This window comes from Artibeus jamaicensis, unplaced genomic scaffold (genome assembly GCF_021234435.1).
Source record: "Artibeus jamaicensis isolate MK-2021 breed Jamaican fruit bat unplaced genomic scaffold, CSHL_Jam_final contig_391, whole genome shotgun sequence".
Classification (NCBI taxonomy): domain Eukaryota; kingdom Metazoa; phylum Chordata; class Mammalia; order Chiroptera; family Phyllostomidae; genus Artibeus; species Artibeus jamaicensis.
This window is the reverse complement of record NW_026521814.1, coordinates 24,272,384-24,285,657: the sequence shown is the minus strand read 5'-3', so window position 1 is coordinate 24,285,657 and position 13,274 is coordinate 24,272,384. Positions and strand designations below refer to the sequence as shown.

The 13,274-nt window shown below is 38.1% G+C and overlaps 1 protein-coding gene across 3 annotated transcripts in view; it reads right to left on the bottom strand.

Annotated features, from left to right (window-relative positions):
• The window catches only part of MFSD6 (major facilitator superfamily domain containing 6), a 64,040-nt gene that overhangs the window by 5,001 nt on the left and 45,765 nt on the right, over positions 1–13,274 (bottom strand). For all 3 annotated transcript variants that reach the window (XM_037162942.2, XM_053665058.1, XM_053665059.1), the window contains 2 exons: positions 1,904–2,065; positions 891–989 (listed from right to left, as the gene is read on the bottom strand). In XM_037162942.2, the coding sequence (XP_037018837.2) occupies positions 891–989; positions 1,904–2,065 (261 nt within the window). The remainder of the gene's footprint in view (positions 1–890; positions 990–1,903; positions 2,066–13,274) is intronic.

Genomic DNA, 13,274 nt, shown 5'->3' with positions numbered 1-13,274 from the left:
ATACTCAAAATATACAAGTCAATAAAGTTATTGGTGAAAAAGAAAAATGTGTCTTCTACTTTACAGAAAAAAGCATACAGACTTTTTGGCCAACCACATACTAAAGGCATGGAGATCAAGGCTTTTTAAGAGGTATGATCCAGTTAAGATTATAAAAGAACAAGAGTGAGAAAAACTAGAATTAGTCTTTCTTTCTTTCTTAATTACTTGTTGAAAGTAAAATCTGTCTCTGGAATTTCTGTAACAAGCTAGTTTTTCTAACAGAAGCACTTCTGGTACTTGAGGCAAATGCCACTCAAACAATAGGACACAAAGGAAGATGAGCCCTGTTCTGGGACCTAAGAGCTTGGTAGGAATATTTCCATTCTATTGGTTGGCTGCCTTCATGAAAAAAAAAAAACACTTGAAAATTTGTTCTCATCTAAACGTTACAGTTGATAAAACCTTCTTTCTGTATAACAATTTTAATTAAGGTCATGCCTAATTGAGGGAAAATTTCAAAGTTGAGGTTTAGACATTTTTTTCCAAAGGAAGGTAAAATCATAAATATTAATACCACTTCCTATCCCTAGTAGGAAAATTACTATATAGCCTTATATCTATTTGATTTGAATTTTAAATCCTTTTAGAATTCTAGAGAAATACAAAACCACCAACAAACCAAAACAAAATCAAGAACATTCCAAACCCCTTAAAATGACCAATATTCTTTTCAACACAGTAGACAGCTTCTCTACAGCAATCAGCAGTCCTCTGATCTACCACTGAGGAAATCTAGCCAAGCAGGTCTACAGTACACTCTGTCACTACCTCTGGGTTTCTGAGGGCTTTGTGTGGAATTGCCCAGGGCTTCAACCTTTAGAACCACTAAGAAGTATGGACATGTCTACCTTCTTCCTCATCTGGCACTGCCAGCCACTGGATCAGGGCAAAGAGCAGGAGGATCACCAGACAGGCCATGCCAATTCCTCGGAAGGTTGCAGCAGCCCCTGTGAAAACAAAGAGAACACTCTATAATGGAGTAATTCTAGGAAATGCAGGTAGCATTTCCTGCAAAACTCATCAAAACTATCAATGTTCTGAAGTTCAGGACAAAGGCAGCAGTGTTTGGGATGAACCAGAGAATGTCAAGTGGCCATTAGCTTCATAGAGTGGAAAACACACACATCTAGGTAGGTGTCAGGAGACCCGGGCACTGCTATTGGATCTGTCATTGGTCAAATTGTAAAGCTGCATTTATAAACAATTGTCTCTGACTTTTACCATAAAATTCAGTGGTACTTTCTTCTTCATAAAGACCATTTTCCTAACTAACTATTAAACAGCCTGATTAATCTGTAGTTGGAGTTAAAATAGTGCTATAAATTTAGATACCCCTGGGCCCACCTTCCATAGATGATCCAAGAGTAGAATGGTCTTATCTCCATCCCAGCCCCTGTGTTTCCAATAAAGGAGATCTGACAGAGCAGACAGACTGTGTTGTCATGGATACAGTGACATTACCAAAGCCAGCATAGTTTTTTCTGGTTCAGAATCTCATAATAGAATAACAATGGTGAATTTTCTTTCTTCTAGCATTATTATCAGCAGGTTTAGGGTCATTTCCTTCAAACCAACAGCATATGAGCTTATTCATGTGCTTGGCTCCTTTGAGGTATCTGTGTAGCATCTCATTAAGCTGTTTGTCAGAGAAGTGTGCACAGTTACTGGCTAGTTCTAATCATCTTAATGACTTCAGCGCTCTGCTTTACAATTATGACTACCATGAAAGCTACAAAGAGAATATGACCACTGGAGTTTAGCTTCTGGCAGTCTTCAGTGACCTGAGTGTTTATTGAGGTGTTGCTAAAAAACCCTAAGTTTTCAACAAAGAAGAAAGGGAAAAAGAGAAAGTCATTCTTACCAAAATAATTGACTAACACGCCTCCAATCATGGCACCACAGCCTCTCCCCAAACCCAGGTGGAGGCCCTGCAGGATGCCCTGAGCGGATGTCCTCAGCTCTGGGGGAACAGCTGCGCTGAGATAGGAAATGCAGGCCGCCCAGATGGCTGCGTGCGTCACTCCTGGAGAGGAAGAAGGGCAGAGAGGGTTGTCTGATTAGCGCTCCTTACGTTACTCTTTCTTCAACTATGACTTGTTCATTTTTATATACAGAAAATCAATATATGTACATTTACCTATAAAATATTTATATACATAACAAAACTTAAAAATTGTAAGTGTGTAGTTAGTTCATGTTAAGTACGTTCACAATATTATGTAACCATCACCACACTCCATTTTCACGATATTTTTTATCACCCCAAACTGAAACTCTGTATCCATTATGTTAACTTTCCCCAGGCCTTGGAAACGACCTCCGTCTCTGAATTTAAGTAGTCTAGGAACCTCATATTAGTGGAACCATACACTATTTGTCCTTTTGTGTCTGACTTATTTCACTTAGCATAAGTCTTCAGAATTCATGTTGTAGTATGTGTCTGAATTTCCTTTCTTTTTTTTTTTTTTTAATTTCCTTTCTTTTTACGGCTAATCCATTGTATGTGGAAAACATTTTTTAGTCCATTCATCTGTTGATGGGCGTTTTGGATTGTATCCAAGTCTTGGCTACTATTGCACATGCTATTGCTGTGAACACTGCTGTGCAAGTACCGGAGTCCCTGCTGTCATTTCTTTTGGGTGTAAGCGGAATTACTAGGTCATATGGGTAATAACAGATTTAAAACTTTGAGGAACTGCCTATTTTCCACAGTAGCTGCACCATTTTACAGTCCCACCAGAAATGCACAGGAGTTCCAGTTTCTCCACATCCTCACCAGCACTGGTTATTTTCATGTTTTTAATATGACAGCAATCCTGATGGGTATAAAGGATATCTCATTGTGGTTTTGATTTGCATTCCCTAATGATCAGTGAGGCTGATGAGCATATTTTACTCTTGTGTTTATTGGCCATTTGTATATCTTCTTTGAAGACATGTCTATTCAAATCCTTTGCCCATTTTTTAATTGGGCTGTTGGGTTGTTTTTAGGGTTTTTGATTTTTCCCCTTTTACTGAATTTATTGGGGTGGCACTAGTTAACAAAGGTGCAGAGGTTTCAGGTGCGCAGTTCTACGACACATCATCTGCACACTACTGTGTGCTCACCACCCCACGGCAAGACTCCCTCCATCATCATTTATCACCCCCACCATTTTTGTTTGTTTGTTTTGCTGTTGAGTTGTAGGAGTTCTTTATATATTTTGGATATTAAACCTTTATTGGGCACTTATATTGACATTAAAATTACTTCCAATTTTTCATTATAATTAGCACCATGATTAACATTGGAGATATGACTTTTTACATGTTCCAGATTATTTACATTGGCTATAATTCTACAAGTGGGGTTAATTATTCAAAGGACATAACAATTTTTATGCCTTTTAACAAATAGTTCCAATTTGTTTTCCAAAAGAGTGAAGACTCTTTACAGTGACTCCTTAGCAGTTTCATTGTATCTTCACCATTTGTTGGGAGGGAGGAAGATAACGGCGGGGGGGGTCGGTTGTTATTTTAATGTACAGCAACTGTACACTGTCTGAATTTAAACCTTTATTACAGTACCACTTTAAATGTAATAAAAAGATAATGATACAATAGGTTTTTATAAATTAAAGGGATTAAGAAATCATCTGGTTCTGCCTAGACTGTCATGGACTTGCTCCCTGAAAAATAATCTCATTTGGAGAAAATATCATCAGACACTCTTAACCTATGTTTCAGAATGTTAAACTAAACTAAAAGACTAATATGAATTTAAGATTTAATCTGACATTAGTCTGCTTCTGGCCAAAATGTAATTAATAGGGATTGGATTGGCCCCCCTTCCTGAAACAACCAAAACCTGGACAAAATATATGAAATAATAGTTCCCAAGGTATTGGACATCAGCAACAGAGACAGTAATCTCTAAAAGAAGGGGAAAATATGAGGAGCCCCTGTTTACTGCCTGGTTAGAGTTTGAAAGCTTCAAGGCATAGAGCGGAAACCACTGGGTTGGGGAGATGGCGCGGACAGTCCGAGGGAGACCAAGGCAGCTAGAGCTCCAGAGGAAAGAGCCAGAGAGGGAAGAGCTTCACGGAGAGAAACTCCAGAAGTCTGCAGATGCTTTGTTTTCCTTGAGTATTCAATAGAGTACTGACTGAGCAGTAAAAGCATGTGTCGAAGCTCTGCAAAGCCAGGGCAGGAACCACCAGAAAACATTACAGAAGCAGTACTCAGAACCATACAGGGATAGGAACAGTACTGGTTTCACCAGCCAAACTGGAAAAACTCGATTCCTGGGATTGGTACTCTAAACCTGTTGCACTAGTATTATGAAAGAATCAGCCCCAGTCAAAACACTGCTCCAGTTCCATCTAAGTAATCTTTAAAAGCAAGACCCTAAAGGATCATACTATTTCCAGGTAATTTAGCTGTGTCCCTCAACAAAGCTCAAGAATATAAGAATACAAATATGTCCATCACCCAACAAGGTAAAAACTCACACTGTCTGGCATCCAGTCAAATTACCAGGGATGATCTTACTTAAGTAGATCCATAATAGAATAAACACTGTTTCTACCAGTCACATTAGATTATATGCCCTACAGTTAACAAGAAAATATCAAAATAGTTTTTCTTAGGCTTATATATAGTTCTGTAATCATTTTAACTAGGTTATTTTTAACTGAAAATATGGATTAGATGAGCAGAAGTACTATGCACACTTATTTTATTTCCACAGAAGTCAAATAAAATATTTGCTTTAGCAAATATTGTGGCTAAACAATTTCAGTACCTTAGGTAATGCTGGCTTTCTCAGAACTAAGTAATGCCTGCACAGAATTTTAATTATAAAAGTTGACACAGTAGGATTATTAAATATATTATTAAGGACGCTGTCAACTGCATTTCTTTTCAGATATACATTTTCCATTAACCACACTAAGGAAAATACTCAAAAATATTTCAGGAAATAAAAGTATTCAAAATTAAGTTAGATTAAATAGTAGCATTCAACATAGATAGGTTTTGGAAGTAGTTTCTTAAAGATGAATCATCAAAAACTTAAAACCACATCAAATAGTTAGTTATAAATAAACTTTAATGGTGCTACCAAATTTATTGTGTCTATGAGCAACCAACTGCAGGATTTGCAAGTAGAGAAAGATGGGCCTGGGTATTTATGCAACCAAAACAGTAATAAATATATTTTCGCTATAATTCTAGATCAACTATAATTTTAGCAATTAAGTCTCATAAGAGTGACAGCTTGGGCACACACAATCTTCCAATAAAAGGGTTTCTCTTCTTTTCTTTTAATTCTAAGGGTTTTCCAAAATTTTGAGTCTTCTAATATAATAGAAGTCTTTCCAGTAGGATGACTTCAGTCAGGATGCTTTTAATCTCTTCTTAGAATTTGTTGATTGGCATTAAGTGGCAGGTATAAAAGATTCTCTACAGTTAGATTGCTGGAGCTTCCTTATAGCTTTTCGAGACCTGATCTGATAATGGAGCTACATTCTGTGAAGCAGGTCAGGGCATTAACTGAAGGAAAAATAGTAAAGCGTACGGTGAAAAAATTGTCCCTGGTAACTAAAAGCAGAAGAATGAAAGCTACTCTGCCTGTATGCCCCAGCATTTCCCAAGGCAGATGTAGGATTCAAATTTGCTTCTCTGAAAACCTTGTTTCAAAATGGAAAGGAAGGTTTTCCTTTCTTTCCATTTTGAAACATGGAAAGAATCCAGGTCATTTCCTTGAAAAGAAACTAGCAAGACTAAGCAATCCACAAGAGGAGACTGGGTTGTTAATATCACCTTTGTACACAAAGACCATTGCAGAATTTTGGTTCTTGCTCTTAAATTAGAGTATGCAGTCTTCTAGCAATCCTATTAATAATCTGAAAACCTTGCCAATATTTTTACTATAGTTGTGCTCTCATCCTCTAATTTAAAATAAAATAGCAATCTAGAAATCTAAAAATCCTCCACCATTTTATATATTTGTAAGATATGAAAAGGAATCTTGACAACTGTGCTGCCTATAACAGCTTACCTCTAAAACTTGGGAGAGTAAAATATTTCATAAGCTGGAGAAATAAAATGCTTCTACTTTCTTAATTTTTCTTAGAGAACTGTGAAAAAGTAATACGTTATCAGTCTCCATTTGATGAAGTAAATGAGCAGATTTATTCAGTGGCATGGGTAAAGTGTTTACACTGGAGCAACAATTAAAAAAAAACTTTTAGTATGAAATAACTAGGCTGGTGGACCACACAGTAAGAATAAAAGTATCAAACAGTAAGAATAAAAAGATGTTACACCACCACTTATAACAGTAACAGAAGTACACAAATTGACTCTCGCAATATTTTAATCCTGCCACTTGTCACAAAACTGCTGCTATCTGTGGATAATTCAATACCAACCTCACTCATATAATAGGTACTTCATAAATACATTTGACTGGCAGTTCAACACTGTATGTTAACTGACAGTGAATGACTCTCAAAGACCCCACCGGTCACACAAACAGCTTCTCAGGTCATGGAAACTTAGCTTCCTAGTCATTCCTTCCTTACCTTTACTGGGGTTTCTCAAGATCACCTTCTACACCTCACAGGACTATAGGAGAGATTTTCATACCATCTACTACCGAGACCTTAACTATTTGGGGACACACTAACATTTGAATAACCTAGAACCATTAGAAACAGTTATGACTAACGTTGAACTTTTTCTCATTAATAATATTGCAGCAGCTTACTTTAACAGGAATTGTGCTGTGTTGTACACAGATTATCCCACTTATTCCTCCAGTAACAGGTACTGTCTTTTCCCTTCATTTTCCAACAATGAAACTAAACCCTAGAGAGATTAAAGTCCCTCATCCAAAGCCACACAAGACAACAGGGTGGTAAAACAGTACATGAATGCAAGATGTCTAAGAACTTCCGTGTTAAGTACGCTATAAATCCTCCCAACGACTGTGAATATTCTGTAATAAGTGTAACTGACCATCTACCTGTATTTTGCTGTGTATAATGCACGCCCATGTTTTTGGCCTAAATTTTAAGGAAAACTTTTGTTTTAATTTTTTGAATTCAATTTTGTATTTATTTAAAATTAGATACTTGTTTTTTTATATTGTAAAGGAATGTTAGCATTTATTTTAGAACATATAAGGTACAAGAAATTTTATGTAACAGATAACCACAAAACACAAGAACAGATACAAGACATTTTAGGTACTACCCATGTATAATTTGAATCCTTATTTTTCCCTCAAAAATTTGGACAAAAAGTGCACATATACACAGCAAACTACAGTATTTTGAGAAGTTTTGTTGATAACATCAAACATGCCCAACAAGCTATAAATTTTAAAAAACGTGTATTCTTACTACCTTCTTTCTGTCCTTCCCTAAGAACTCACAGTATATACATTATCCAATTTTCTATATGCCCCCAAGTAACTCTTTACCTTATAATATTCGACATTGGTATCTGATTCTGCAACATGAATTTCAAGATTGTTTAGTCTTGGCCCACAAGAAGGCTCTACTGCAATTCATGGCATATCTGAGCAAGAAAAAAATCTTTTCTTCCCGAGTGGGCAGTTGTTCTTTGTAAAATTTTGCTTGGTTTGGGGAAATCACATAATGTCTGGGTGGGGTGAAAACTGACAAAGTATTGGCAAACTAGAATTTTTTTAAATTTTGTTTTTCTTCTGTCACTGGCTTGAGCTCACTGAATAAAACATAAGTCTCCCTTTAACATTAGTACATGGAATCAGTTGTGATAGCCCCTTTCCATGGAGGGACCAAAGCATACATTTCAGTTAGTTCAGTGTGCCTCTCAGATGCTGGGATTAAAAAATAAAAGCTGGGGTTCACACATTTGATGTTTTCTTCCTCATATAAAGTCTAATGGCCTGGGGACAGGATGCGTAGCAGTTCTGCTCCTTACAGTCATTCAGGGACCCAGGTTGCAGAGACTCTGCCCTTTTCAACACCTGGCTACCCTGGCAGAGGAGGAAGGAGAGGATGGCACATGGGAACTTTTATGGCTAGGTTTAGAAGTGACATACATCATTTCTTCTCACATTCCATTTCTGCAGAATCAGTCATACCTAATTGCACTGGAGACTGAGAAACAGAATCTGTGTGTGTGTGTGTGTGTGTGTGTGTCCATGAAGAAAAGGAAACAGCAGGTGAACAGCAAGCCAGTATCTCTGCCAAAGTCAGCCAACAACAGCAATGGACCTTTCAAAAATAGCAGAGAATCCTACAAAGTAACAGACCTAGCAGCAGCTGCCTGAATGAACCTTTTATGTGTTGCATGGAAGAGACTTTATATAAGACATGCAACAATGACTTTTGTAGTCCAATATCCGCCAGTGTAGAGCACTACAAGAATCTCCTTTGTGCATTCATTCAATAGCCCTTATTGAACACCTACACTATGTGCCAGAGCCCCTGCCCTGCTCTGAGAATAAGACAACATACAAAACACATCCCTAATCACCATGGAGCTTATAGTCAGATGGGTGAAAGGGAACAGGATTTACCTGAAAGAGGAGCAAACCGAGCTCCTTGAGCAGATCAAAAATACCCAGCACCTAGCACAAGGCTTGACATGTAATGACAGCTGAGCAAAAGAATGTTGAGATGAAACTAAGGTGTGGTCTGTATGTTGGAATATGAGAACAGAAGCACTCACGGATAAAAAGCACCCTGGGTGAGGTTGGAAAAAATGTCCACGTCTCATGTATGAGTAAAAATTGACAGAGGAAATAAAGCTTCTATAAGCCTCACTTTGCAAGATTTCTTTTTAAAAAGATGCTTAAAAAAAATCCTGTAACTGATACAATAATGTGGGGGCCCTCATGAACTCCACATGCTGGCATTATGCCCTTGGTATACATTAAAGCAGATTTTAGGAGACTCCGACCTCTAAACTGACTGTGTTTACTTGACAACACTGAGATTTCAGTCTCAGTGTTTCCCCATACCAAGCCACACATGAGAAGTGATTTTATAACAAAGCCAGTAGAAATTTCACTTCCCCAATGATAACTTTAAGAATAGTGGGCACTGAGTAGTCATTTATGACCAGGCTTTTAATAAGTTAACTGTCATTTAACCTCTTAGAGTAGAATCTTCTCAATTATACAGGGTGGGGCTGTATATGAAACACAGTGTTTATTCTTGTATTATTATTTATTAATTATTGTATATTTTCTGCATGAACAGCTATACATATATTTTTCCTCACCCTGTATTCCCCTTGTACTGATATTTATTTATAGTTTTTTTATTTTACTTTTGTAATTTTACATTACTTAATATTTATTGACAGCTAACTATATTACCTGGTAATGTGCTAAGTACTTTGCATAGATTGGTTTAATACTCATATCAGTCTATTCTATAGCACAAGAGGCTGAGGTTTAGACAGTTAAACATTTTTCCAAAGACACAGAGTTTTTACGTTGGGGAGTTAGAATACAAATAATCTAATTCACATCACTCAGAACCATCAGAAATCAAGTAGCATGGAAGTCTGACAATTACAGACTTAAAGAAACCACATCTGTCCAGACTGGTAGGAGGGCAGAGACATGGAATAGGCTGGTTCCATATCCATGCGTGGTAGATAAACATTTGGGAGGGATATCTCAGGAGTGAGGTATCCCAGCCCCCCACACCAGCACCCCCAGCCCAGGGTTCCAGTGACAGGAAGATAAGTCCCCATAACTTCTGGCTGCAAAAACCAGTGGGGAATGAGTCAGTGGAAGAAACTTCTAGAGTCCCAAGCAGTTCCCCTTGAAGAACCCACATGTGGACTCACTCACACTCATTCCACCTGAGCTCTAGCACTGGGGCGGCAGCTTGAAAGGCACCAGTGACATACAGGGAGGAACTGAAGTGTCTGGCATCAAGGCAAGAGTTAGGGGACAGCTTTTCCCAGACAGAAATGTGGGCAGAGGCCACTGTCCCTTTTCTAAACCTTCCCCCCACAGTGCCACAGAGCTGGGAGGCTGGTGTGTATCGGAGACTTCATCAACCTGGCTAACACTGTTTGCCCGACCCTGGAGATCCCCAGAGAGTCAGTCCCACCCACCTTATGGGCCCACCCAATCAGCTTTTCCACATGAATGGCTGGTCTTGGCTCATGCTTCATAACTTCCTAAATCTATTCAAATAGGCAACAGCTAGCTTCAATGAGCTCCCAAACCTCATACCTTTTGCTAAGTGGCCTCAGGCCTGGCACTAGCAGAAACCAGCCTAAATTAACAGCTTGGCTTCACTTGGGAATCTCAAATCCCAACACAAGTAGCAGCCATCTCAGATTGTTTTATACCCTAGGCAGGGTAGCCACAGAAAAAAACACAGGTTGGGGCTGACCATGGCCTGCACCACCTGGGAAATCCCAGAGCCTGTGCACCCAGTGGACAGCTACAGACCATGTCGGAGCACCACCACCCTGCCCCCACACAGCTGATCCTCCACAGAGGGTGGAGGTTGGTAGTCAGCGGTCAGTCATTCCTTGCATCTGACTGGCCTTAGTAAATCCCTCCCATTGTCTGCCAGGAGCAACCAAGGCACCACTACAAGAGGAGGGTATACTCAGCCAACACGAAGGGTACACCCTGAGTACCCACTTGGGTACTTGGGAGGCTGTGCCACTGGGCCATACAGGATACCTACTACATAAGGCCACATTACCAAGACAGGGAGTCATAGCAGCTCTACCTAATACATAGAAACAAACACAGGGAGGCTGCCAAAACAAGGAGACAAAGAAACATGGCCCCCCCCCAAAAAAACCAGATCAAAACTCCAGAAAAAGAACTACACAAAAAGGAGATGAGCAATCTATCAGATGCAGAGTTCAAAATACTGGTTATAAAGATGCTCAAAGAACTTAGTGAGGGCCCCAATAGCACAAAAAGATCCAGTCAGAAATTAAGGTAAACTAAATAAAATAAAGAACAATTTATAGGGAAAAACAGTAGAGTAGATGAAGCCCAGAGTGAAATCAATGATTTGGAACACAAGGAAGTACAAAACAACCAATCAACAAGAAGAAAAAAAAATTTTTTTTAAATGAGGATAGTGTAAGTAGCCTCTGGATCAACTTCAAGCATTCCAACATTCACATCACAGGGGTTCCAGAAGGAGAAAAGAGCAACAAATTGGAAATCTATTTGAAAAAAATAAAGAAAACTTCCCTAATTTGGTGAAGGAACTACACATACAAGTTCAAGAAGCACAGACAGTCCCAAACAAGTGGGACCCAAAGAGGCTCACTCCAAGACATGTCATAATTAAAGTGCTAACGTTTAAAGAGAGAATCTTAAAAGCCATAAGAGAAAAGCAGTTAGTTACCTACAGGAGAATTCCAATTAGACTGTCAGCTGATTTCTCATAAAAATTTTTGAGTGCTAGAAAGGACTGCCAAGAAATATTCAAAGTCATGAAAAGCACGGACCTACAGCCAAGATTGCTCTACTCAGCAAAGCTATCATTTAGAGTTGAAGGGCAGATAAAGAGATTCCCAGAAAAGGAAAAAAATAAAGGAGTTCATCATCACCAAACCATTATTGTATGAAATGTTAAAGTGACTTATTTAAGAAAAAAAGGATCAAAACTCTGAACAATAAAATGGCAATAAATACATATCTATGGACAACTGAATCTAAAAAACTAAGCAAACAAGAACAGAGACAGAATTGTGGATACAGAGAGCCTTTGATGGTTGCCAGATGGGAGGGGGTTTTGAGGGAATGGGTGAAGAGGTGAGGGGATTAAGAAATACAAATAGTAGTTACAGAATAGCCATGGGGATGTAAAGTACAGTATAGGAAATGAAGTAGCCAAGGAACCTGTGCATGACTGATGAACATGAACAATGTGGGGGGATTGCCTTGAGAGGGTTGAGGGGGGCTGAGTGGAGGGGACAAATGGGGAAAAACTGGGACAGCTGTAATAGCGTAATCAATAAAATATAACTTAGAAAACTTATTTCAAACCTAAACACTTTATGGTTTCCAGACCACTACATATGTTGGGTTAGCTGCCTCAACTAATTGAATAGAATTATAGAATGAGGTAGCAGAAGTAAATAATAAAATACACTGATGTTTTCACAGATGTACAGTGGATGGTAGGGTAGTATCTTAGGGGAAAGCTGTCATATTAAAGGGTCAGCCTTTAAATTTAGCTTTCAGATTTTCTTCACATATTTAAATAAGTTTTTGAGATAGAACTTCCTGTATCACTGAAGAGCTTTAAATGTTAGAAAATACCAACTATACAACAATAAAGGTAAAGTTAGAAAAGATAATATTGACTACAGTGCTTTTTTCAGGGTACTGTAAAATCAATCAAGCAACAAATATAGGAAGATACTCAGTGCATCTTCCTATGTGTGTATGTTTTAGAGAATTCAAAATGTACATGGTATGGTCTTTGCATTTAAGAGTTAAGACTTTTTAAATCAGGAAGCAAAACTAATTGTATTTGTAAAATAACTGGGTAGCAATGTGACACAGCCCAGAAGCTTGAGAACAGTTCTGGAAAGGAAGAGCTAAATGTACAATACAATTACCAGAAAAGGATTCTTGTAGTGGAAAACATTTTAAATAAGTTCTAAGTGGACAAAATAATATCTGTTTTGAATAAAAGGTTATATAAGAACTTTTACTAACTTTTAGCATGACAGTGACAAAGAATAAAATTGCTCTATTACAATTTATGAGACTACTCCAATTAAAAATGAATTTTAGCAGTAACACCAATGGCTTTCATATGCCAGTTCATCAATTCAAATGTTTAACTTAGACCATTTGCCTATTTTACATATTAATGTGGTAAGCTACTTGTGTTTCCAGGGTTAAGCCAGACAGAAAATTTCCAATATGGATGGTAACAGACTGGAATCATGTCTAGAATTTCAACTGTCAGATAAGGGCATCATACTAATCCTTTCACAATTTCTCCGTGTTCTTCCAGACATAAGATAAATAAAAACAAGTCTTACTCAGCTGAATAGGCATACTAAATAAGAAAGCAAGCTTCATTAAATGTCAGTTCAAGCCCTCCTACTGATGACATTAAAAAACTGTCTTTCATTAGAACCTCAACCCACTTCCCACTGATCAAGCATCCTGCAGAGAAAGACCTGACATAGGCCTCATTTTTTACACTTCAGTACTTGAGCCATTAATTCAAGCACCTCAG